The following is a 24,677-nucleotide window of genomic DNA, read 5'->3' as shown; positions in this document are numbered from 1 at the left end:
TTTGAGGGTAAATATATCTTTTGCTGCTTTTTTTTAATAAATAGGACTGTCATACAGACATACATTAAGGATTTTATTATCTTTTTCTGTTTGATTTATGGCGCTATTATACTATAAGCCTTATAGTTAATAATCCATATACACCTTATGAAGAAGAGACATTTATTGACCGTCGTTTGTGGCTTTGCAACTAAATCCATGATGTCAATGTCAATAGATTTATCTGTTTTTATATCAATGAATGGAAACATTTCTAACGATTATGAGAAAGTATTGCAGTCAACTCAAGTAGTTGCAATCAGACAAATGTTTGATAAATGTGACTGTTCTCCTAATCAGTTGCTTTTTTTTTTTTTTTTTTTTTTTTTAATAACTGGTTTGCACCCCACCTCTCCATTCCCACTCTCCTGTTTCTCACAGAGCTGGTCTGTCTTTGTCGGTGGCTTACAGGTTGAATCAGAGCAGCTTCAGATCCTTACAAACAGAACTGGCTCTGGCGCAGTCACCACTGGAGGTCAGCACTCCCTCACTCTTTGTCTTATTTTGAGCACCTTTTCTTTTATTCTCTCAATTTTTTTTTCTCACTCCTTCTTGCCCACATTGTTGTCTCTCTAATTCCTCTGATTCCTCTCATTTTGCCTTAGTGTCTGACATCTATTCTTATTTTTTTGCACAGTGTTTTCAGTCTCTGGTCTTTGATTCCTATTAGAGAATTCATGGCTGCTGCATCTTTCTTGTAGCAGCCAGACTGTCCATGTAAACCCAACATATAATATGAATATAATGGATTCAGACCAAATTTGAGACAAACAGCCAGTAAAAGTTGTTTTGTGTGATCTCATTGCATAGCACTCCTCATCTGAGCCACAGTTCTCAGAAGGCAGGTGATAAATCTCTTAAGGTTTTTCTTTCTCAGACTGTTTCTCACATTCAGCACACAATACAAAGCATTGTCTTAAAAGTTGATGCACTCCTTTGCTGGAACACACTCGGCACAGTCCAGCCTTTCTGCAATAATTAGACTGATTACAGTTACTTTCAGTATGTTTTGGTCATTCCTTTAAATCTATTGCCCTCATCTACAGGCCCCTCATGGAGTAGACCATTTGCCAAATATAAGCTTTGTCTCCCCGCTGGACGAGACACTGGACAAAGAGGTGCTGCTGATGCTACAGGGACCCAGTCCTGAACACATGGCGCTGGAGTTCAAGAGCACCTTAAACAAACTGGTAAGTGTGACTGTGTGAAACTTTGACCTTCCCTTCTCCTCAAATTGACCTGAGACTATTAATTGTTGACTATTGGATAATCCCTTTATTTTCTTATGTATTGTGTTTTCTATGATAGTTGACCGACTTGCAAATGACTGCAGTAACTCAACACAAAACCATCATGGTGTTAGCTGTAGCATATTTAGAAAACATTTTTGTTCAATCATTTTAGAGCTTTAGTTTGAATTGTACTTTTTGCAAGGCATTTTAATGTGTCAATACTACCTTTCAGTAACTGTAGATGCAGCATGCCGAAGGCTTAAGAACATAACAGTATTTATGAGACTTTAGACTTCGCTTTGGCTCACATTAAATAACTTGTTTGCATTTAACTGTATCTATATGGTCTTTCTTTTACAAATGAAACATGGGTAGTAACTAAGGTGCACAAAGAGGTGACAAACATCGTGGACTTTTAAATAGGGTCTCCTCAGGGGTCTTAACATTTAAAATGGTATCATGTCAGGTTAATGAAAGCACCTCATGTGAATTTCTTGCTTCTCCAGGTAATTACCCTTTAAGTTTGGCAGTTTTTTTTAAAGCTATGAAGTATTTATCTTTCTCCCTCTTTATGCATCTCCAGAAAAGGGATTTCCTAGAAGAAACCGACTCGGTGTTATCTGCAGTTAGAGGCTCGTTGGACGACCACACGGAGACGGGCAACACGGACACCAGTCTTCAGGTCGGATTCACTTTCACGCACACATTTGAATTTTAAGGTGTCAGCCTACCTACAACACCAGAGATGAGACGAAGAAAAGTCGCAGATTCACACTGCAATACTAGTGTCTGTGCAGTCTTAAATCAACTCCTGTGCAGACACACAATAATTCACAGAGGACCATTGCAGTGTTTTTTTTTGTGTTTTTTGTATATATATATATATATATGAATCATAGAATTATATAATGTTGGATTTTTATGTTTCTCTCCCTCACCTGTTGCACTCTGTTTCTTTCTCTATCTATCTCTGCGTATTTGCCTTTTTCTGTCCTTCTCACCCACTATTTCTCCTCTCGAGATCTCTCAGTTATGTAACTCTCCAGCAGGCCCCATCCAAGCAGTGCTGTTTAGTCAGTGTGTTGTACTGTGAACTCAACCCACTCCCCTCCTCCTCCCTCACTCTTTCAGTATCTCTCTCTCTCTCGTTGCCCCCCCCCCCCTTCTGTCCGTCACCCCCCCCTCCCCTCCCCTCATCTCCCCTCGTCCTCCTGCATTGTTGCCACTCTGCATTCATTAGTCACGTACTGCCATACAGCAGTAAACATACCAAATGAGACAGAAATCATTAGTGGACACGAGCTGTACCAGCACGACATTGGCTCCTCCATGTGCTGGCTGAAAAAGAGAGATTTCGTGCCAGTTAGGTTTCACAACTGTTTTTTGAGTTGAAAAAGACTACTGAGCTACTGAGGCTGTGCGGCAACATACGGGCTGACTCCTCGTCCTTGTCTTCTTCAGACATTGCAGGCTGAGCTGGATGCAAAGAGGGCAGAGTGGGCCCTCAACCTGGACCAGCTGGCCCAGTACACAGACTCTTTAGAGAAGGAGCTCATCAAAATGGCCAGTAACATGAGGAGGTCCCGCACTGAGATCTTTCACCTTTCAGTCAGGTGAGTAGATCTTTGTTTGTGTGTGTGTGTGTGTGTGTGTGTGCGTGACCGTGTACGGACGTGTCTGTGTGTGTGAAAATAAATGGGCAGTCCAAAATGTGTAAGCAGTTGACGACTGGCGTAAGTTGTGTTGTGATGAAAGGAACCAGATGCAGATTTAAGAGAGTAGAATCGCAGTGATTCTTGTGGTGGTGAATTAAAAACAACCTGATTTCAAGATGGAGAAATGTTTATTTGAGGCGGAGTTACTCTCGAGTAGCAGTGATCTCATTGTTGGAATTTAAAATAATAGTTTTCTTTCAAAGTGAAGTAATCCTGACACAACTGAAGAAGACATTGGTGAGAAAACTAGAAGCTGATTAAGTGTCACAGCATAATTTCTAACTGGAAAAAAAAATTAAGACTTGACATAATGAGCTATCAAGGTTAGCTGGTTAGCCCTGCTGACCTTCCAAGTCCAAACAAGGGAGTAACTGTCTTTGTAAGCTCTTTTGGATGCACTCCAAAGATTTTAATTGACGCATACTCTGGAATGAATTTAAAAACAAATTACTTTTCAAAGCTAAAGAAGATTTTATGCAACCAGTTGTGTTTTTTTTCTGCCATTAGAAGAGTGGTACCCTGGCTTTGTCCACCTATTGCTTACATCTTCAGTTTTCAGATTTAGCCTGGAAACCCTGTTTGCTCAGCCTCTCTGAAGGGTGAACCAATCAAAGACCAGTGGGTGTGGTTAAGGGTAATAACGTTGAATTAAGCATTTATTTTCAAATGAAGCTCCATCTAGTGGCAGTGGTAGAGCTAGATGAGGCAATACAAACAGTATTGTAGTTAATATAAAGGAATTGATGCTAGAGCAAGAATAATGCTCCAGATTGTGTACTTTTATCCTTAAAATTACCTTACTAAGTGTACAATGGTTATTTGCTGACATGGTGTTGCACTCTGCTTACATTGTTTGAAGCTTGGTGAGTTTTAAGCGCATAACATGAATCATATGGTGGTAAATGCCGATTGGTTAAAGGTTGCTCCAATAGTTTTAAAACTAACCCGAGGTCTACTTCCATTAGGATGCAACAAGTGGAAGTGATCCCCAATGAAGGGCTGCCAGAAACTATCTATTCAGAAAGTGAATTTGGGTCTGGTAATAACAGACTAAAGGAGTTCTGCCACTGAGTCCAATATTTCTATAACTTTATTCATCTATATAAATAACATCCCACACACTGCTTGATGTTAGATGTCTCTGAGGTGGATGTTCCTCTCCCCCGATGCTCTGTCTCAGTTGGCCAGTCAGTTGTACTGCAGGAAGAAAAGACCTGTTAATCATCCTGACCTCGGCGACCTCAAAGGGCCTGCCTCACTAGGTTTGGGTCTGGGCCATTCCTGGATCTTAGTCTGACTGTGTGTAGATGGATTTGCCTTGCGCTTGTACGTGTGTCTGTTTTTATGTGTGTTCATGGAGACGGACATCCCCTTCAGATATATAACGGGGTGAGACGGGTGCAGCATCAGTCCACTGAGGGAGAACTGGTCAGGCTATCCAGCAGGGGATTTACTAGTGCTCAGTTGCCAGGGTGATCTCAGCAACTTTAATATTGTTTGGGAGAAAAGAAAACTAAAGAGGGCTCCTTGTAGGTATCGGTCTGCCTCCTGCTCAGATAAAACGGATAGTTCAAAGTAAGACTGGACGAGAAAACAGTGCTGGGATCATGGTTTTGTTGTAGAACACATTTCAGGGTTTGTATGTAGTCTAGGATTAAGGGCTGGATCTGCAAAAGTGTGAAGTGAAGGAAGCATTGCTGGGCCAGTCGGAGAACTGGCGGTGGTCACCCTGGGCAACAGAATGGGACACTGCATGGGCCTGCGGATTGGGTACAGTATGTCCACTGTACTGTCTTCCAGGACTTCTGTGCATGTGTTTTTCAAATTCTTGGGAGAGTGCTTTGATAATTTGCTTGTTTCTTTCATCTTGTTCTTCATAAGCTACTAATGCTAGAGGTGTTAATAATGGGATTTTGTATAATTGCATGCAGGATGCAGGAGCAGGAGAACCAGAAGCGGCAGCTGTGTGAGGAGCTTGACCAGCTTAAGACGCCTCAGGACAGCAGAGAGGCCTCATGCCAGACCCCTGAACCAGATGAGGAGGTCAGAGACAAACCGATATCTAATAAACGGCAGCACCAACTTGAATCTGTTCTCAGTACACAATGTTTTTACCCAAATGTACACCTAAACAAGTGTCACGTATATTGTTTAAAAGTTCACTGTCATGAAAGTTGAGATAAGTTTGGAATACAATCAGTTTTAATTATTTGTATGCATGTATGTGATAATAATCAGTTACTGCAATAGGAAGACATCAGATGGTTTGCTAACAGAGCAGTGACGACGCTCGTACTATATTCAGCCAGATGGAGAAGCTGGTAGAAGAGAGCTGAGAGTGAGATGGAGGCTCAAGTAGACATTTGCACCCACACACACACACACACACACACACACACACACACACACTAGCACACACACACTCACTAGCACACAGAATCAGATGCAACCGCACACCTACGCACCACTCCTAACACAAAATACACTGACGAATGCTTTAACACCTCTATTACAAAAGCAATGTTTATACTGTAAAACAGAATCAGCTTGGTGCTGGGGCTCATAGTTTTTTTTTTTTAAATAAATTATGCAGTTCTCGGTTTAAAATAATTAATTCAGTGTAGCTTTGGATTTTGGAACAAACTTTGTGGTAAATTTACCTTGAATTTGTTTCATTAGTGTTTCAGTAAGACATTTTTAATAGTAATCTATAAACTGTTTTATAGTTATAGCTTTATTAATGCTGTAAGTGGGTACAATGTTCAAACCTCAGTCGTGTCACCTTCAGTGGGGATTGGCTGGTTTCGGCACATTTCACCTTTGCATTCATTTTCCGTTTTTGTATTTCAGCCTGGAGAGGACTTGGACTGGGATGAGGAGTTTGCTCTCCAAGACTTCCTGAAGAACGAGCTGGCTGAGAGGAACTGCCAGCCACAGGACGGGCGGACAGACAGTATGCCCGAGGAAACGGCGGATAAATTACCAGCCAGAGGTGACGAGGAGGACGGGGAGGAGAGGTGGACGGTGGTGGACACGGCAGGAGAGGGAGAAGTGAGGTACACGTCGACTCCTCTGGTTCCTCCCACTGAAGAGGCCCAGCCTGGACAGGCCACAGAGGAAGGAGGTCAAGGTGAGCGGAGACATAACAACCACTATTTGTACAGACACACTAAATGTAAGATCGCTGGCATGCTTCAGTGTAGATGTTCATTTTGAATCGCCTTCAGCAGATTAAATGCTCCGAGTTATCTGAGGGAAAGTGGAGAACATTGAGGAGTCTTCCTTGAGCCTTTAATATCCAGTATACAGCAAAATTAGCCCTGAGCGAACTGGAACCTCCTAAAGCCAAGACAAATAGAGCTATATATAGCTTAATGTTTGTCTAGTCTTCATGTGACCTCTAGCTCTGGATCAAATTTAGGAGAATTAACAGTAAAAAATAAGCCTTGAGTGAGCCTCAAGTAACAAGAATGTGACCTAATACATCCTGCATTTTCTTAGCAGAATATTGAAACCATAGCTTAAATGTAAAGTTCCACAATCAGAGCTACTATCGGAACTAAATATTTTATACATTTACACAACTTCAGCTTTTCTTTTTTTGTTTTTGCCGAGACCCAATCAAGAGGTTTTGCCTTTATTTAAAAGACTGTCTGTCACCATGGATATTATTTTACATTAAAGTGAAGGAAAAAAAATTACATTATTGGTACAGATTACAGCCAGCAGAATTATTTTAGTTGGACTCTCTCCCTTTTTTAAGATCAGTGTTGGGACTAAAGTGTAAAGTAAAGCAAAGGAATGCATTACTGTAATTCTACTATTTTAGGTAGTACTTTTTCAGATCAAAATACACCATTACAAAAATGTTAAGTGGGTTTTTGAGTTGTTACTTTTATATTAATGGACATCTGCAGACAAATGTAGCTACTCTGAGCCCCTTGGAAGTAGACCCCTTCCTTCTATGGATATTGTGGCCCTCGGTTTCTAAAGGTTGTGTGTGTGTGTGTGTGTGTGTGTGTGTGTGTGTGTGTGTGTGTGTGTGTGTACGTGTAGGCGTGCGTGTGTACGCGTGCGTGCGTGTGTGTGTGTGTGTGTGTGTGTGTGTGTGTGTACGTGTGTGTGTGTGTGTGTGTGTGTGTACGCGTGCGTACGCGTGCGTGTGTGTGTGTACATATGCGTGTGTACGCGTACGTGTGTGTGTGTGCGCATGTGTGTGTGTACACGTGCGTGTGTGTGTGTGTCAACCCAGTATGAGAAATCTTCTCTTCCTCAAGGTCCTTCTATGGCCAGGTGTACGAGTGGTCTGAAGCCATGAAGTGAGCTCAGTAATCCTCATTCCTCTGCCTGCATGAGCGGCTGGCAGGCAGAGAAACAGAAAACAAAAGTGCGAATGTGGTCATTAATGCCACCTTAGCCATGCATGGTATCTTAACCCCTCTGCCCCTCCCTCAGCTCAATTCCTTGCATAATAGACCGTCTGACCTATTATGGTAAAGGTGCGGTTGCTTTTTGGATGGCCATTAACCCCTGAATGAATTTGCTGAGGCTCGGGGTTCTTAGTGATCAGCTTCTCTGCTTTGTCCTTTTCAGGCTCATCTCTCCTCCTTTCACTTCCTCCTCATTTAGATTAAATTTTTCTCAACTTCTTCACTCTGCTTGTTCACAGACTCTGCAGCCCGCACAGAAACTGAGCCAGAGGTGAATTGTCAACCCTCGCAGGTAAATTAAACTGTGAAATGTAATAAGTCTAGCATTGGATGAGGTGCATGTCAGGTATGGGGAGCTCACCGTGTTTGGATTTGTGCGTAGACGTGACCTTTTTTTGTACTGTCCTTTTAATCTCTATTTGATTTAGTGTTTTACTAAATATTAGCTTAATGTAACACAAACTACAAAGACATTTCTTAGTATGATAGCCAGCATGATTTATAAATGTTAATGTTAATAAAGGGACTGTTCTGTACTCCTTAAACATTGACCGTTAAACCTCAGAAAACATCCCTCCTTTCATTTGCTCAATGTAGCATTTCAGAAATAAATCCCCTTCACTGTAAAGGTAGTCTCCAACCAAATAAGTCTTCTTCCTGGTGGGATGCTTCTGACCAAAGATGTAAAGCTGTAACTTGATACCAGGCTGTCCTGGAAACAAGTTTTTGGCCTGGAAAGTTTTGATGGAGCACATGATTATCAGAGGATTATATCATTTTTGACATTATGGAAACACGTGTGCTTGTGTAGCTTAGTGCAGCGATTTCAGGAAAATGTAATGACTGTAACAGAGCTTTTCACCCAATTGTGACTTCTGGTTTGGATTTCCTAGTTTAGGTCCAGCATCCCTTTCATTCAAATAGTTTGGCATCTCGTTAATTTAAACATGATCAAAAATCTGAAAGAGATTGCTGTTGATTGGAGAAAAAAAAAACATTTTGGGATAAACCCGAACTAGCTAGTAAAGTTAACACTTTACAAAACTAGAAATTTGTTACACATATTAATAGTTTAAAAATGAAACATTTCAGCTGTTCCTTGAATAGCTGAGCGATAACTTCCCGAACAACTATTGCAGATGTTCTCTTGAGCAAGACACTGAATCACCAGCAACTCACTGACCGTGGAGGATCTAAATTGTACCGGGCTGCTGAGAGATGTCTAACTGTATGTTGGCAAGAAGCAGAACAGATTTGATCCTCATTTCATATTCCTTAGTGTAAAATGGAGTTTTAAATGTTTCATTTTACTGTTGCAGTCCCTGGAAATATAAGCACACATTTTCTGTGCAGTTGTAGTAAGGAAGTAGGAACTTTTTAAAGGTGTGATTAACAACGTCAAGAGGGAGTAGAGGCATCTTGAAAAAGACACTTTAATAGGACTGTTTGGCTGCTGTGGCATATTTTACTACTATATGAAAATATGTTTGAAACTTGCAGGAGATGGGTAATTTTTGACACACTTGTATGGTAATATCATTGAAAGCAGGGACTCTTTAGCTGCCAGGTAGGTAAAGTCATTTTCTGCATATCTGCGAATTCTTCTTTTTCATTCCTGTCATTTTTCTGTTCGACATTAAACAACACAATACTGTCCGGGCCGTCCTCTCACTGTCCTTCCTCAGCAACTGCACTCTATCCTTTTCCTCCTTTCATTTTCCTACCAAATAGCTCTTCACATGTCATTATCCACAGCCTCGGCTCACAGTCTGCATGTTTGTACTGCAGCTGTCTGCTTCCTTATATAGAATGGCAGTGATGAAACCTTAAGATCACACCGAGGTAAAAGGGAGAAGTAACAGCTCTAATCTCAGTGTCTTGTTACACTTTCTGATCTCGGATGTTAATGCTTTCTACTCACTTGCTCAATGTTTAATTGATTTCATGCCTGTGAGGTTTATAAAACTAATTTAAACACTCCATCAATGCTGCCAACCGTCTGAACGTGATGGTTGCTTTTGAATTCCTGTGGAGATGACAGTAATTGGAGGGTCTTTGCAACAACCAATCACTGACGAGGCAGACCCTTTGTGCTGTCTGTCAACTTTTTTTTTTTCCACACTTCTTATGCAACGTCTTCTCATTTGAAAGCGATTTGTTTTTATTGACTGATTGTGTGCCTGCTGTTTGGTATATGGTTGGTGTGTGTTGCAGATTTGATCTTTTCACCCCTTCCCTTCTTTGAATATTTATCATTCTGTTATGTGTGTGTTTTTCAGGAAGCGGCAGCGGCACCATTGAGCGCCCACTCACAAGCTGTCAGCATTAGACCCCCAGAGGCGGATGCTCTCCCTGATCTGTCCCACTCAGAGAACAGTAAGACCTCCTCTCTCTCTCTCTCCCTCTCCCTCTCTCTCTCTCTCTCCCCTCTCTATCTCTATCTATATCTCTGTGTGTGTGTGTGTGTGTGTGTGTGTGTGTGTGTGTGTGTGTGTGTGTGTGTGTAATTGACTTTCTATGTGGATTCGCTCTCTTTCTTTCTGTTTTACTTTCCTCTCCCGCTGCTGCCAGCTACGCCGCAGCTCTATGTGCAAGTACAACTTAACCAAAGAGTGAGTCATTTCCTGACTCACTTGGTATGCTGTTTGTTTAGAGGAGAGAAGACTTTACTAAATCTTTCGAGATGAAGGTCAAGCTCGACTAAATGAAACAGTACGAACATTATTTTTGTTATTTTGCTTATTTAAAACTTCTTGTAAAAGCTTGTATTTTAATAAGGCAAGACTGCTTTTATTATCATATGAAGACAGACACATTTTTATTTACTGGATAAGTCAGATACTAATATCCTTTGTGTTTAATGATTGCATCCTGTTTTGGTTTCCATATGAACTGCATGGAGAAAGAAATGTTCTCGGATGTTAAAAATGTCTTAAAAATTTCCCTTTGCATAAAATAGAATATTTCTCTTTCTACGGTGTATTTTCCATCAAGGTCACACTGAAGTAATGTGTTCCGGTGTTGTCGTAATGCATGATACAACAGATGTTAACTCTGTAACCTCTAATCCTGGAGTGCACTGATCATTACAAACTGATAACACTTCATAGTAAACGTTTATTTATAGATGGACCCATTTCTTCTTGTCTCAGCAGGTGCAGAGGTTTGTAAGAGTTCAGAGTCCCAAGCTGTGAGCAACCCACCTCAACAGGACCAAACCGTCCCACCTGTGGACACCCCTCCCACAGCCGCTGACATGGTTTCTCCCAACAGCACATCACCTGGACCAGATGAGACCATAACCCAGAGTGAGAGGTAAGTGTGGAAGATTTTTTTTTTTTTTTTTTTTTTTTTTTTTTTTGCACTACCACTAGGGGACGACAGAGTATTCCAAATGTATGCACACTGGCTTTAATCATGCAATACTTTTCACGTACTAACTGCAATAAATTTATAAAGACTTGCAGGAAATAACTAAATTAGTTTATTGTAAAAATAAAGGTGAAACAAAGATGTTATGGTTTTTATTTCTGCAGAGAGAGAGGGGGAGAGAGAGAGAGAGAGAGAGAGAAGAGCCGGTCTTGCAATTGGTATTTCCTCTGATGCATTCTTGTTTCCCATGACAGATCAAACATAATTGTATCTGCCTGATGAAACAGGATTGTGATTTGGCTGTTTAACAATGCTGGGAATTCCCACCACATGTAAAAAGCATTGAGATGGTGGATGTACAGTACATGAGAAAAATGATAATGCACAGTCACAAACTTTAAAGTACATTTTTGTGTTCTTGCTCAGTATCTTTGGTGGACAACTAGAAAGGAACACAAACTTCCAGAGTAAGAAAAATTACATTTTCACACAGCATCCTGCTTCATGTTCACAGTACAATGGTGACTTCAGTAGGGTTAGATTATTTTTGCTGAGTTTCATAATTTCCCTATGACTTGGGTCACATTTGCTAGTCAAATGGGTGCTTCCTCGCTGTGGGAGGAGTGCTCAGGTTAATTAGTGTCTCTGTGGTCGTGCTTTGCATAGACACAGTCCGCCTCCAAAACATCTTCCTCATCTCTTTGTCTCATGCAGAAATTGTGTCTAATAAGATAGCTAGAAAGTGTATTCAGCCTATAGATTAAGAATCCGAAAGTGGACAGTGCTTGAGAGTTGACCTTTGACCTTTCAACTGTGGTCAGCAGCCAGCCGACCAGTGAGGACCGCACGGGAGAAGAAGAGAAAGAGGGCCAGGTGGACTCGGGCGTGGCAGACATGAGCCGTGCTGCTAAGGTTAGTAGCAGAGAGGAAGTGTTTTAATGCAGAAAGGAATACAGTTTCCTCTATGCTTCTCTGAACTGACTGCTTCTACTTCCCCTTTTTTATACCCACTCTCTTTCTGTTTTCCACTTCATGTCTGTCTTCGTTGAGGGGAAAGTAAGTGTGTTTTGAAGGGAGGTGAGGGTTTAGTGCAGGGCTGTCAAACTCATTTTAGTTAAGGGTCCACATACTGCCCACTTTGATCTCAAGTGGGCCAGACCAGTAAAATCATAGAGAAATAGTGTCGCTATGTTTAAATCATTGGTGAAGGTTTTTGGATGATGAAACCTATTTTAACCGGACTTAGCTGTATGTTTGACACCCCTGGTTTAGTGGGTCTGGCAGGGGAGCTGGGTTTTCTTCAGGAAGGTAGAGATGGAGTCCTCACCACCAAGCGAGGGGGGTACAGGGATTGTAGATTTAAGGGAAAGATCAAAGAAAGTGGTTATAACTCTCCTCGAAGCCAATGACAGGGAGGAATAGGATGGGCTGTCAACTTGCCTGATTTTTGTTGCCAAAGGAAGCAAGTACTCTAAAGTATACCTGATGCTGCTCAGCAAAGTCAGTCTTAACGTGCTTCTGATATTGATATTAGGTTTACTTCAAGTTCAGCTTTCAAAAATTTGACAAATCAGTTCAGAGCAAATCTTTAGTGGAGAGAAGGCTGAGATTTCGGAAATTAAAATATTTTTGGTATTTATTAAGATGTTTATTTTTTATTACTTAAGCAATTTGATGATTATGTAAGAAAAATGATTTTAAATAGCCAAGGTTTTACATCAGGCATTTATTTTAAGACTTGAAAATCCAAGATTTATATCAAAATAATATCAAACAGAAATCGGAGATTTTAGAAGATCAAACCAGTGAATGTTTGGTATCTTTTCTTGCGTGATTATTTCATTATCAAAATTCAATTTAATCATCAAAATCAGAAATTTCTGTCTGTTGATTGATCTTCACTGTGATTTATGTGTTTGGACTGATTAGTCTATATAATGAATTGCTTTGATGCATGGTCTCTGTAATGAGGTTGTTTCATGATGATTATGTCCAGCCTCAGATGGCCTGCTGTGTTCTCATGTTTGAACAAAGAGAGTTCTTTTTCTTTTTTTTTTTTGCTGGCAGACTTGTCTTGTGTTGTGATGCCATTTCAATGCAGCTCGCTTTGTGTCCTGCTGCCAGATCGATCAGCTTGTTTTATTTTGTCTCCTACCTGCTGGTGGCACGCTGGGCCGCCACCATGCTGAGAGAAGTCTGAGGGGAGCCAAGAAACGCAGGCTCTGATGCTGTTACTGTGTTCACTAGCTCAACAGATACTGCTTTATACTCGGAGAAGCCTGGTCAGAGAAAAAAAAAGGCTTTTGGCCAAGTCAAAGTGTTTTTGATAATTCAGAAGCAACTCCTGGCTTTAATCTGGGAGCCGAGTGAACTTATTTGAATGTATTCAAATTGTTGTTTTATTTATAAATGAAGATGTTTTCTTAGAAATTTGATCTATATTTGTCTTGGCAGTAAGTAGCATAGTCAAAATTTTGTATTTATCCCAACAATATTGCACTATTAACATTTGTATTTTACTATATTTAACATAGTGATACAAACTGTTTGCCCCAGAGAGAAAAGGTGGCTTTTAAATAGATTTGATCTTCTAAAATTTTGTTGATCTTACTCAATGACAGATTTGGTGAAGGCATAACAACGCATAAATCATGATCACTTTATTGTTCCAGAATAGACAGAAGCCTGATATGGAAATTAAAAGATTTTGGAAAAATATTTTGAATGGAGCTCACCAGGTATCAAATTCATAAACAAAGTTTTTGGTACAATTATGAGCAGTTAATGGTGCTTATAGTGGTTCAGAGAGAACTTTGCAGCAGCTGGGTTCATTTTTCTCCATCATCCTTTCCTTTGGATGTAAAATGACATTGAAGTCTCCTCAGGTTTTTGTGTTCAGTGAAATGATGAGACAGCTCTCCTATTTTGAGCCAAGGCAAAATAGATATTATATACACTCATTACACAATATCCCATTGCATTTCTCTGAGCTCTCACCTTGCTCCATTGTATGTGTGTGTGTGTGTGTGTGTGTGTGTGTGTGTGTGTGCACGTGTGCGTGTCTGTGTGCGTGTGTTGGCGCAGCTGTGTGTGTGCGCATGCAGTCCGCCTCCACTACTTAGCAGTGTGCCAGTGTTAACTGAGCACCCTTCTCAGCAACACACACACTCGTAGAGCTGCAGAGCTCTCCATGTGGCTCCACATTATATAAGAAATCTGCCCAATCTTTCTCTTCCACGCTCCGTACAGTTTAGATAGCATTTCACTGCCATGGGACAGGTACGCTGCCTTTGTGTGAACGCATGCATCTCTTAATCATATGAATAATGTGGGACGGAAAACGTGCTACAAGGCCACCTGTCTTTGTCTCACCTCCTTCCTTTACTTGTGTCCGTCTCAGAGCCTAAGCCGGGACCAGTCGGCAGACAGATCAGCAGCTGAGGACAGGTGAGTGGTTCAGAGAGGTTTCTCTTCATCAGCAGTGTTTTAAAATTAAGGTTTTAGATTTGTTTTCTGCAAATGCTGTAGTATTGTGTAAGATGCCGAATGTGTATTTTCCAGCACGAGCCTGTTACCTGTGCTGGTGGAAGAAGAGGAGAGCGTGCAGGACAGCACACTCGGGGCCAGCATGCCAGGTAGGAAGGAAAAGCTCTCAAATCTGTGCGCATGAAGGAGAAAAAGTGACAACTGGAGATTTCTAAGCCGGCCCTTTGGTTATGTGTTGCTTCGACCACCTACACACCGAACACTTCTTTCCAGGGACAGACCGTCTCACCAACAGTGGGCCAACCACCTTCTCTGATGGCACCTCTCCTCAGTCGGGATCATCCCTCACACACGCCAACCAATCGGGGAGCGGCATGGGCAGCACGACTTCTGACCCCAGCCATTCGGAGGTGAGTGAGGCCAAAAATAAGGGAACTGGTAAGACCCGCTGTACTCCCACTTCCCTCTCAACTGACTTGGAAGTAGTTCCACTTATAAATGTGATTTTAAATTCATTCATCTTACTATTGTTGGAGCGGATCATTGATTTTTGTTTAAGTTTTTCCTATTTTACTGTTTTTTTTATTTTAAGAAATAAAATGTAGCTTTACTTTAGGTAGGTATCCTATAATTTTTTTTAGTTTTTAACACTTTAAACTGTATTTGATTTTTTTTGTTTTTGTTTTATCTTTAAACAACCCGAGTGGATCTGCTCAAACACTGGCATCATGTTAAATGCAGATGGTGCCATTAAGATTACATTTCTTTGTCTTCGATGAGACTGTGCCAGTGGCATCCTTCAACCTCGAGAAATGCTGTCTTTCCAGCTACACGAGTGTGTGAACGTGTGTGTGTGAGAGAGGGAGAAGGAGGGAGAGAGATTGCACAGTTTGATTTTTTTAGCTCCTCTCTGGATCAGATCATTCAGAATCACGAGCCAAGTACACTGCCAGCTGCAGCGAATCTTTAATTCCCCTTCATAATGTTAAAGGAGAAGGAAGAAGGGTGAAGCAGTGAATAAGAGGCGCAAATATGGATGTTGAGAGGACAGTGAGACTGGAGGGATCCGATTTAAAAGCAGGACAGGAGGAGGAGGAAGAGGAAGAGACAGTAATGTTTATTCGGACCTTACAGGACCTGTCTCACAGCATGGAGACCATCAAGGACCACAAGGTTCAGAAGGACCAGAGTGAGACCAGCGTGGCCACCGAGAAGGAATGTATGTGAAACGTGTTCAGTGTACACTAATGCATACTAAATATTTTGTCTCTTTGATATCAAATTGAATTTCAATTTTAAGTGACTGAACTACTATCTGCTTCTCATTTCCCTCCAGCTGAAACTTCAATCCTCTCTGACACCAGTGGCACCTTAAAAGAGGACAAGAACAGGTAAAACAGCAAATGGTCATCACAGTACAGCCTAAATAGATTAATCATTCATGTTTATATTGGAGGGCTTTTCACATACTTGTAATTATTGTCTTTATCTGCAGCCTGTCACCCAATGACAAGGAGATTGAGGTATGTACACTAGATTACCTACTGTGTCAACCAATAGTTTGAAATCCAAATTATACTAGACTCACAAATTACATAATGCATCATTTTTATAACCATTCAAAGGTAAAGAATATTTTTAACTAACTGTTCATCATCTAACTGATGATATTCTCCTGAAATATGAGCGTTCTCTAAAGTTTGGAAGTTTCATAATTCAACTTTTCTGTCAGCACAGTAATGCTTTCATTGATAAGGGAAAACGGATCCTAATCAAACAATGAAATGTTCATCATGTCTGCAGTTGGCATATAATAATCATCAAGTGCTAAAAGGAAACATCACAGAGTAGGAAAGTCTCTCTCATGTTTTCAGGCAGAGTTCCAGCGTCTGGCGCTGGGGTTCAAGTGCGACATGTTCACCCTGGAGAAGAGACTCCGGCTGGAGGAGAGATCACGTGACCTCGCTGAGGAGAACGTCCGCAGGGAAGTGTCCAGCTGCCAGGGCTTACTGCAGGTCTGTGTGCAACTGCTCAGCTTTCTATGGGACAAGCACTTGGTTAGATTTTCTCTCAATCTCACCTGAGGACAGAAATTGTATTTTCTGAATGTAATCCATCTCAGAAATTTGAAAGCCTTTACTTTTGTGAAATTATGTACTGAGTATTTGAGGTACTTTTGTGCTACTCTTTTTCATAACAGTATCATTTGCTCCGTAGACAGATTCAGGTTTTATATAAATGCTAGAAAGTGGTGTGGCTTCATGTTCTCCAGGTACTTTTGCGCATTGGCTTACTATCTTACTATCCAAAATAGTCTAGATGGGTGGTTTTCATACCACAGTAAATGTCGTGAAGATTTGTTGCATCATGTTATAGTTGCAACAGTTTGGCAATATATTGTGCAATTATTAGCTACTGTAAATAAATACTGACAGCTGTGTTAATCTTGAAAGCCTCACAGGGAAGTAAAGTAAATGTGTCTCTATTTGATTCTGAAGTCTTTCTGTTGTATACAAAAAAGATGTGGAAAGTGACTTTATATAAATAAAGAATTAGACTGAAGTAGTATAATAACTAAATATGTGTGAGCTAGAGAGTGAGTGGGTGGAAATCCTCTGCAAAATTAATCCCCTGTCAGGTGCTGTTATTAGTTTTCTCTACTGGTCAGAGGTGGTCCTGACCTGCCTGGGGCCAAAAACAAACTTCTGGCCAGGGGTCCACCTACCTCACCCTTCAGCCATGTAAACAATTTGCAGCTTGTGTATTAAGCACATGGTCTGTTCTTGGTCTTTTTTAGGGGGGAACTAGTAAATGCTCTGCACTTACAGTGGGTACGGAAAGTATTCAGACCCCTTTAAATTTTTCACTCTTTGTTTCATTGCAGCCATTTGCTAAAATCAAAAAAGTTCATTTTATTTCTCATTAATGTACACTCAGCACCCCATCTTGACAGAAAAAAACAGAAATGTAGAAATTTGTGCAAATTTATTAAAAAAGAAAAACTGAAATATCACATGGTCATAAGTATTCAGACCCTTTGCTGTGACACTCATATTTAACTCACATGCTGTCCATTTCTTCTGATCCTCCTTGAGATGGTTCTACTCCTTCATTGGAGTCCAGCTGTGTTTAATTAAACTGATTGGACTTGATTAGGAAAGGCACACACCTGTCTATATAAGACCTTACAGCTCACAGTGCATGTCAGAGCAAATGGGAATCATGAGGTCGAAGGAACTGTCCAAGGAGCTCAGAGACAGAATTGTGGCAAGGCACAGATCTGGCCAAGGTTACAAAATAATTTCTGCAGCACTCAAGGTTCCTAAGAGCACAGTGGCCTCCATAATCCTTAAATGGAAGAAGTTTGGGACGACCAGAACTCTTCCTAGACCTGGCCGTCCAGCCAAACTGAGCAATCGTGGGAGAAGAGCCTTGGTGAGAGAGGTAAAGAAGAACCCAAAGATCACTGTGGCTGAGCTCCAGAGATGCAGTAGGGAGATGGGAGAAAGTTCCACAAAGTCAACTATCACTGCAGCCCTCCACCAGTCGGGGCTTTATGGCAGAGTGGCCCGACGGAAGCCTCTCCTCAGTGCAAGACATATGAAAGCCCGCATAGAGTTTGCCAAAAAACACATGAAGGACTCCCAGACTATGAGAAATAAGATTCTCTGGTCTGATGAGACCAAGATTGAACTTTTTGGTGTTAATTCTAAGCAGTATGTGTGGAGAAAACCAGGCACTGCTCATCACCTGCCCAATACAATCCCAACAGTGAAACATGGTGGTGGCAGCATCATGCTATGGGGGTGGTTTTCAGCTGCAGGGACAGGACGACTGGTTGCAATTGAAGGAAAGATGAATGCGGCCAAGTACAGAGATATCCTGGAAGAATACCTCTTCCAGAGTGCTCTGGACCTCAGACTGGGCCGAAGGTTCACCTTCCAACAAGACAATGACCCGAAGCACACAGCTAAAATAACAAAGGAGTGGCTTCGGAACAACTCTGTGACCATTCTTGACTGGCCCAGCCAGAGCCCTGACCTAAACCCAATTGAGCATCTCTGGAGAGACCTGAAAATGGCTGTCCACCAACGTTCACTATCCAACCTGATGGAACTGGAGAGGATCTGCAAGGAAGAATGGCAGAGGATCCCCAAATCCAGGTGTGAAAAGCTTGTTGCATCATTCCCAAGAAGACTCATGGCTGTACTAGCTCAAAAGGGTGCTTCTACTCAATACTGAGCAAAGGGTCTGAATACTTATGACCATGTGATATTTCAGTTTTTCTTTTTTAATAAATTTGCACAAATTTCTACATTTCTGTTTTTTCCTGTCAAGATGGGGTGCTGAGTGTACATTAATGAGAAATAACATGAACTTTTTTGATTTTAGCAAATGGCTGCAATGAAACAAAGAGTGAAAAATTTAAAGGGGTCTGAATACTTTCCGTACCCACTGTATATAGCACTTTGAGACCGCTAAGGTGAATTTTTCTTTTTTAATTAATATTCAATGGGTGATAAACACTGTTTCCCACTCACTCACTCACACACATATTTGCGACAGAGCTGCAATACAAGGTTTCTACTTGCCATCAGGACTAACTTGTGTGCGTCTTGCCCCAGGGCACTTTGGCATGTGGACAGGAGGAACCGGTAATTGAACTGCAAAACTTGTGAATCGTGTGCAACCAGTCATCCAATCAGATCTGCAATCTGAGTCACAGCCGGCCACAAGGTAGAGCTGGTTGTCCACTAATCACAGGGTTGGTGGTTCAATCACTGGTCCATGTGCTAAAGTGTCCTTCAGCAAGACACTGAACCCCAAGTTGCTCTGGATGCTCCCCTTGGATGGCAGTTCCATCGTCGTTCCAAAGCACTTTGTAACCACTAAAGTAAAAAAGGCGCTGTATGAGTTCAGTCCATTTACTGTTTCTCTTTCTATAAGTCTTCAACTCTCACTTCCTGTCTGTTTACACTCTCCCTCACTGTTGCTCTCAGGCTCTGACTCCTCTGTGTGAGGATGACAACCAGTCCATGGAGATCATCCTGAGGCTCCAGAAGAATCTGGATATCCTCATCCAGTCCATGACCAGAGTGTCGAGTCGCTCCGAGATGCTCGGCGCTATTCACCAGGTCAGCCAGACCTAACGTGAATTTCTGCTGCGTCAAAACAGATGAACTGGACGATATTTTTTATCTTTAAATCTTTATCTTTTGCCGTGACTATAACAGAACAAACTGTAATGTCATGTAATTAGGATGAATTCGATTGATTGAAATGATTCAGCGGCTTCTCGTGTTTGGGGATAACAGGAGAGTCGTATCGGTAAGGCTGTGGAGGTGATGATCCAGCACGTGGAGAACCTGAGGAGGATGTACACCAAGGAGCACGCCGAGCTGCTGGAGCTCAGAGAGACGCTCATGCAGAACGAGAGGTCCTTTGGATCACACACGGAAAGAGGTCGGAAGTGTTGCACCCGGAGAAACGCACCGTCTGTATCGATACAACATACAGTACAGTAGGAGTACATCAGCTATTGTTTTTCACTGATAAATCAGTATTTTAAATCTGAAAGTTGTTACATTAAATAGCCAATGCTCATTGGGCCTTAAAATGAATCACTGATTAAGTATTTCATGATCTGTAGTTGTGACACATGAACCTATGTATCATTAGACTTAAACTAGTTTAAAAAATGCAGACTCAATAGCACAAATAAATCCATATCAGCCAACTCTACTATATGCATGTATTTGCTGTGTACAAACAAAGTCCATGTGTAAAATTTGATACACAAAGTAACCGAGTTCCTCTTTCTAGATGACCTGCGTGGCAAGAAGCAGTCACCCTCGCAGTACTACAAGGTGGGTTGCATTATGTTGCCATCATGTTCCATTACTCAAAATTAATGTTGACGTTATGTATCAATGAAAATGTGCGTGTCTTCGCATGGATGCCTTCATAGTCGTCAGTCCGGCGGGTCAGCATTGCAGCCATCCCCCGTTCGGGTGCACCCAACATGCAATTTGACACGGTGAGGATCATTACTTATCAGTCACATCAGATTTAAATCAGTGTCACATTGGCTCCATATATTATGTTACAAACGGCTTTTTGAATCTTCCATTCGTCTTAGAATTTCTAAATAAGTTTCCACCATGTTTTAAAATTTGAACAGAAAGAAGAATTAATCATTCATTTAAAGATTATGAATTCCAAAGTCATTTTTGAGTTGGGAGCATGTAGGAGGCAACCAGCTGGCTCTCTGGAGGTTGTTTTTTTTTGTAATTCTTGAGAAATTAATGAGGTTTTTGGAGGGAATTTAAGTTGTTTTCAACTACAGAAATAAGGGATAATTGCATGCATCATGGTGTAAATAAAAGTGGCCTTTTTGTTAACATGAGTCACCTGGATTTGCAACATCACATGAGAATTCACCTCACTAGGCTTCAAGTCATGCATTTGTGTCTGCGTCAGGGGTGCGAGTTTTCAAGGCCAACTTCTCAGACAGTTCTGTTTTTAATTTCAAAACAAAATGTCTGACTCATCAGGACAGCCTTAATCAAGACATTTCTCGTCAGATCGGGGTTAAACCACAATATCAAACCACGGTGAGTCAGCCTGTAAAACATAGGAAAGTACAAGTAGAGACTAGTCAGAGTTGAGTATGACAGAACATGGATAAAAGCTAAAAATAGTTACGCCTTAAATTGACCAAAAGAGTATTTTTGTTTACATGATCATGACTCGTTTCATTTTCCCAACACAGCCCAAAACACAAGATGGCTCAGAAGCTGAAACAGAGAGACTGACCAGGCGATCCCCATGGTAGGTATCTGTGTGTGTGTGTGTGTGTGTGTGTGCGTGCGTGCGTGTGTGTGTGTGTGCGTGTTAAATCGATTCATTTCTTGATTATAATATATCAAGTGAAGTTGAACCCAATTTAATCGACACTTTATGTATATAAAGAAGTGTGTTTAAATTCAAAGTCAGCAGGCCGTTCGAGTGACTTTATTTTCAAATTACACTACTGTCTATGATTTGTGTTCTGTGGCTGGTTTATTCAAGTCACCGGGGTTTGCTGTGCCATGATTTAAGGGTTGTTGTTGTTGTTGTTGTTGTTGTTATGCCTATATGTGATAACGGTGGTTTCCAGGAATGTGGCAGGGAAGAACGGGGCACGTCCTCCACTAAAACGCTTTGTTAGCTCTGCGGCCTGGGTTGAAACTGAAGAGCCCTCTTTCATGATGAAGGGGTAAGAAATGCCAAGGAGGGAGAAACCGTGCTGGCTGCGTCACACAAGTTCTTTCACAGCAGACCCTGACGCACAAAGATGGCAGCTTTCAGGTGTCACATCATCTCTATGTGCCCCACACTGTGGACAATGCTGGGGATCTATAAAGAATAGTTTTTGTCAGTCGTTTTCTTGACTTTATGGGGTCAAACAAAGGATGTTATTCCTACAAAAATGGTATTATTCCACGGGGTGTCAGGTGACTGACAGTCAGCAGAGTCTAATGCAATGGAGCATTGATTGAAAAACGTAATTGAGTGCTGACTGAGTGACAGATTTAAAAAAAAAGAAAAAAGGATGAAGTTAGTTAGCTTAAACTCGAACAGTAAAAAGCAGGGATGATGACACCAAACCAGCAGCCATCTTTGATGTGTCCGGTCCATCCACCTTTGCATGGGGAATTGTTTTCCAAATCGAACATGTTTTGATGTGTTTCTTTGTAAAAAAAAATTTAAGTTAAGAGATGCTGTGGAATTGTGTTTTAATGGCACTGTATGATTTCACATTTGGACAATGAAAGTGGATTTTGCCTTGTTTGATGAGCTAAAATGAAAGCTTTCATACAAATCAAGCACTTCGAATGCTGTCCAGATATCTGAAGGGGTGCAAGATTGCCTCACGATATGATATTGGAGCACATAGTTGCTTGGAATGCATGGTTTTCAAACATGATTTCATATCTTAAAAAAAAGAAAACGTCTCTGTGCAGCAGGTTAATGTAAATCGGCGACTTCTTCAGGGGGCGTCTGCATCTGCCTGCTTTTTTTTTTATTTCTATTTGTTATTATTAGCCGCATATGCATGACGTGTGCATGTGCGCACAGGAATTGATCCGGTTACGTAGCCTTGCTTGTATGTGGACGTGCAACTGAACCGTGTGTTTGTGAATGCCTGACTCATGCATGCCCACAGGACGGCCTGCAACAACACAGACTGCCAGTCGGAGGACGAGCAGAAGGAGGAGTCAGTGGCACAGAGGAGGAAGTCCAGCCTCAGTGAGCTGGGCAGCAAACTCACTTCCCTCATTCTGCCCCTTAAGACGTTAGTCCGACCAAAATGCCCACCGCTGGCCTACTGTAGCACCACCGTCTGCCAACAGATCAGAGGCTGGCTGCATAGCGGGGGAGTTGATCACATAGCTGCACTGAGGTTCCAGCAGTTGTCACCTGAACGTTCATCTGTCACACATTGGATCTTATTATTTGATCTTAAACTCTTGTATTATATTTGCATGGTGCTTTTGCGCTGTATTTCAGAGACCACACAGTTGACATCAGAGACAGATGTCAGTCAAAGGGTTTTCAGCCATTGTGACATATAACTGCTGGTCTTTACTACTCTGTCACTCTGCTGTGTATTTATGACCAAATCTAATGTTTAAATCGTATATTTTGAATCATTTAATGTGAGATTATCACACATTTTGTATCCCATCCTTTTGTTGGGTGACTCTACGGAACCTCCTAAGTGATGAAACTCCTCCACTATATGGGTCTGTGTTGGACTAGCTTCGTTGCTCAGGGGGATCAGTGGCTTTTAATCATGTCAACAGAATGTTTTTACTGTAAGGGGCCCGAATTGGACAAGTTCCTTTTTATCTGTGAACTGGCTTGAGATCAATGTGTGCCTAATGTGACTTGAATAATTTAGAAAACTCTGCGAATTGTGTTTCATGCATGGATCTCAAGTTCTGACTTGCTTGTGCAAATCATCTACCTGATGACCAGTTCGTCTTTTTACCGAGCCTAATCTTCTGTCATTTACTAACCTCTTCAGTCACCTTTAACATATTTATGTGCAAACTTACCACCCTCGGACTGTTCCTTTTTTTATTTTTGTGGGGCGACCGAGTGTTGTGTGCTGTTCTGACCTGTCCTTTCCTCTTTTCCTCGCTCCACATGGCTCAGGAGTCAGGATGAGTTGTTTGTAATGCTGTAAGTGTGTAGATGGAGGACAGTACACAGTAGCAAGTGCTTGTGGATTCTCTCTCCGTCCCCATTAAAAAAAATAAAATAATTAAAAAGCATGCAAAAGGCCTGTGTTTATCGGGTAGGAGTGCTCATCAAAAGCCACTTACAACCTCGCTCTGCCTCTCATAATGACTGTAAAGTGATTTGAAGCAGCACTCCTACTGTTGACAGAATTCAGGCCAAAACTGTCTGCTGCCTTTGCCGAACAATTCAATGCTTAAATCCACCTCCGTGCAGATGGCTATTAACTGCTGCCGACAGCTTTTTCATTATGCTGGTGAAGATGATGTGAATGGTTTTGCATCTCTGTTGCCGTTCGAGACAGGTGGTTATAGATGTGCTTCATTGGAGCCAGCTTTACACTTTAGTTAAGCCACAGCTAATTTGCTGCCTGTCATCCATTAGATAAGTTACCACAAATGACCCACAGATTTGACTAAAAGTGCTGTTCTATTCAAGACGCACTTCTGTGATGACTCGTCCCAAATCATTTTTGGTAACTTAACTCTCTTGCTTCGTCTGATAACATTGTCCATTATTTCTCGGTGTCCATCCGTCTCCGATGTGTCATCTTCTGTTCGTCCTGTGCTAATATCTTCCTCTCCTCCCTTCAGGCCAAGCTCTTCATCCAGCCCCACGTCTACAGACCCAGGAATGGCCCAGTCTCTGTCCCACAGCCTGACCAGCTCCCGGGCGGCGGCGGCAGTGGCCAGAGGAGGCAGGGGACTCTGGCTTTGGCTGGCACTCGTGGTAGTGCTAGCAGGTACATTCATTTTTGTAGTTTTAGTAGATGTGTTTTTATTTTCTGTTTTTTTTTTTTTTTTTTTTTTTTTTTTTAACCTTATACATGACGTCATACTGACAACAGTAAAATAAACAACCCACTGAATATTGATGAAAGCCTCTACAGATTCACATTAAACCCTCAAATGCATGGCTTATTTTATTACATGGGTTGGGTCACTACTGATCTGGCACTTAAATAACATTGCGTGGAACTTTTTCAGAGTGGAACAATAGCGAATGAGTTTTTAACTTGTGAAATAATTTCCAGTGTCAGTGTAGGCAGAAACATTTATACGGTCTGTAACACCAGCTTCACACCTATAAGCCAACTGGATTCACCCCTGTACCAT

General features: G+C 41.5%; 1 protein-coding gene across 10 annotated transcripts in view; it reads left to right on the top strand.

Annotated features, from left to right (window-relative positions):
* lrmp (lymphoid-restricted membrane protein) overlaps positions 1 to 24,677 on the top strand; it is a 37,094-nt gene that overhangs the window by 11,013 nt on the left and 1,404 nt on the right. For 3 of the 10 annotated variants that reach the window (XM_069156613.1, XM_069156619.1, XM_069156612.1), the window contains exons 14-38: positions 421 to 514; positions 1,086 to 1,229; positions 1,855 to 1,953; positions 2,733 to 2,884; positions 4,918 to 5,029; positions 5,837 to 6,116; positions 7,656 to 7,708; positions 9,696 to 9,792; positions 10,569 to 10,731; positions 11,610 to 11,700; positions 14,189 to 14,235; positions 14,350 to 14,423; positions 14,548 to 14,684; positions 15,409 to 15,493; positions 15,611 to 15,665; positions 15,770 to 15,797; positions 16,131 to 16,289; positions 19,275 to 19,409; positions 19,590 to 19,737; positions 20,098 to 20,141; positions 20,243 to 20,311; positions 21,047 to 21,105; positions 21,434 to 21,532; positions 22,484 to 22,612; positions 24,156 to 24,304. In XM_069156613.1, coding sequence (XP_069012714.1) covers positions 421 to 514; positions 1,086 to 1,229; positions 1,855 to 1,953; positions 2,733 to 2,884; positions 4,918 to 5,029; positions 5,837 to 6,116; positions 7,656 to 7,708; positions 9,696 to 9,792; positions 10,569 to 10,731; positions 11,610 to 11,700; positions 14,189 to 14,235; positions 14,350 to 14,423; positions 14,548 to 14,684; positions 15,409 to 15,493; positions 15,611 to 15,665; positions 15,770 to 15,797; positions 16,131 to 16,289; positions 19,275 to 19,409; positions 19,590 to 19,737; positions 20,098 to 20,141; positions 20,243 to 20,311; positions 21,047 to 21,105; positions 21,434 to 21,532; positions 22,484 to 22,612; positions 24,156 to 24,304 — 2,702 coding nt within the window. Of the gene's footprint in view, positions 1 to 420; positions 515 to 1,085; positions 1,230 to 1,854; positions 1,954 to 2,732; positions 2,885 to 4,917; positions 5,030 to 5,836; positions 6,117 to 7,655; positions 7,709 to 9,695; positions 9,793 to 10,568; positions 10,732 to 11,609; positions 11,701 to 14,188; positions 14,236 to 14,349; positions 14,424 to 14,547; positions 14,685 to 15,408; positions 15,494 to 15,610; positions 15,666 to 15,769; positions 15,798 to 16,130; positions 16,290 to 19,274; positions 19,410 to 19,589; positions 19,738 to 20,097; positions 20,142 to 20,242; positions 20,312 to 21,046; positions 21,106 to 21,433; positions 21,533 to 22,483; positions 22,613 to 23,478; positions 23,506 to 24,155; positions 24,305 to 24,677 lie in introns of all 10 variants that reach the window. The other 7 variants (XM_069156618.1, XM_069156614.1, XM_069156617.1 and 4 more) reach the window with 7 other exon arrangements.

Source organism: Embiotoca jacksoni, unplaced genomic scaffold (assembly GCF_022577435.1).
Source record: "Embiotoca jacksoni isolate LCO1_2020_lvr unplaced genomic scaffold, fEmbJac1.0.p SCAF_21, whole genome shotgun sequence".
NCBI classification, from domain to species: Eukaryota; Metazoa; Chordata; class Actinopteri; family Embiotocidae; genus Embiotoca; species Embiotoca jacksoni.
The sequence above is the reverse complement of the archived record's forward strand: the minus strand, read 5'-3'. Positions and strand labels throughout refer to the sequence as shown.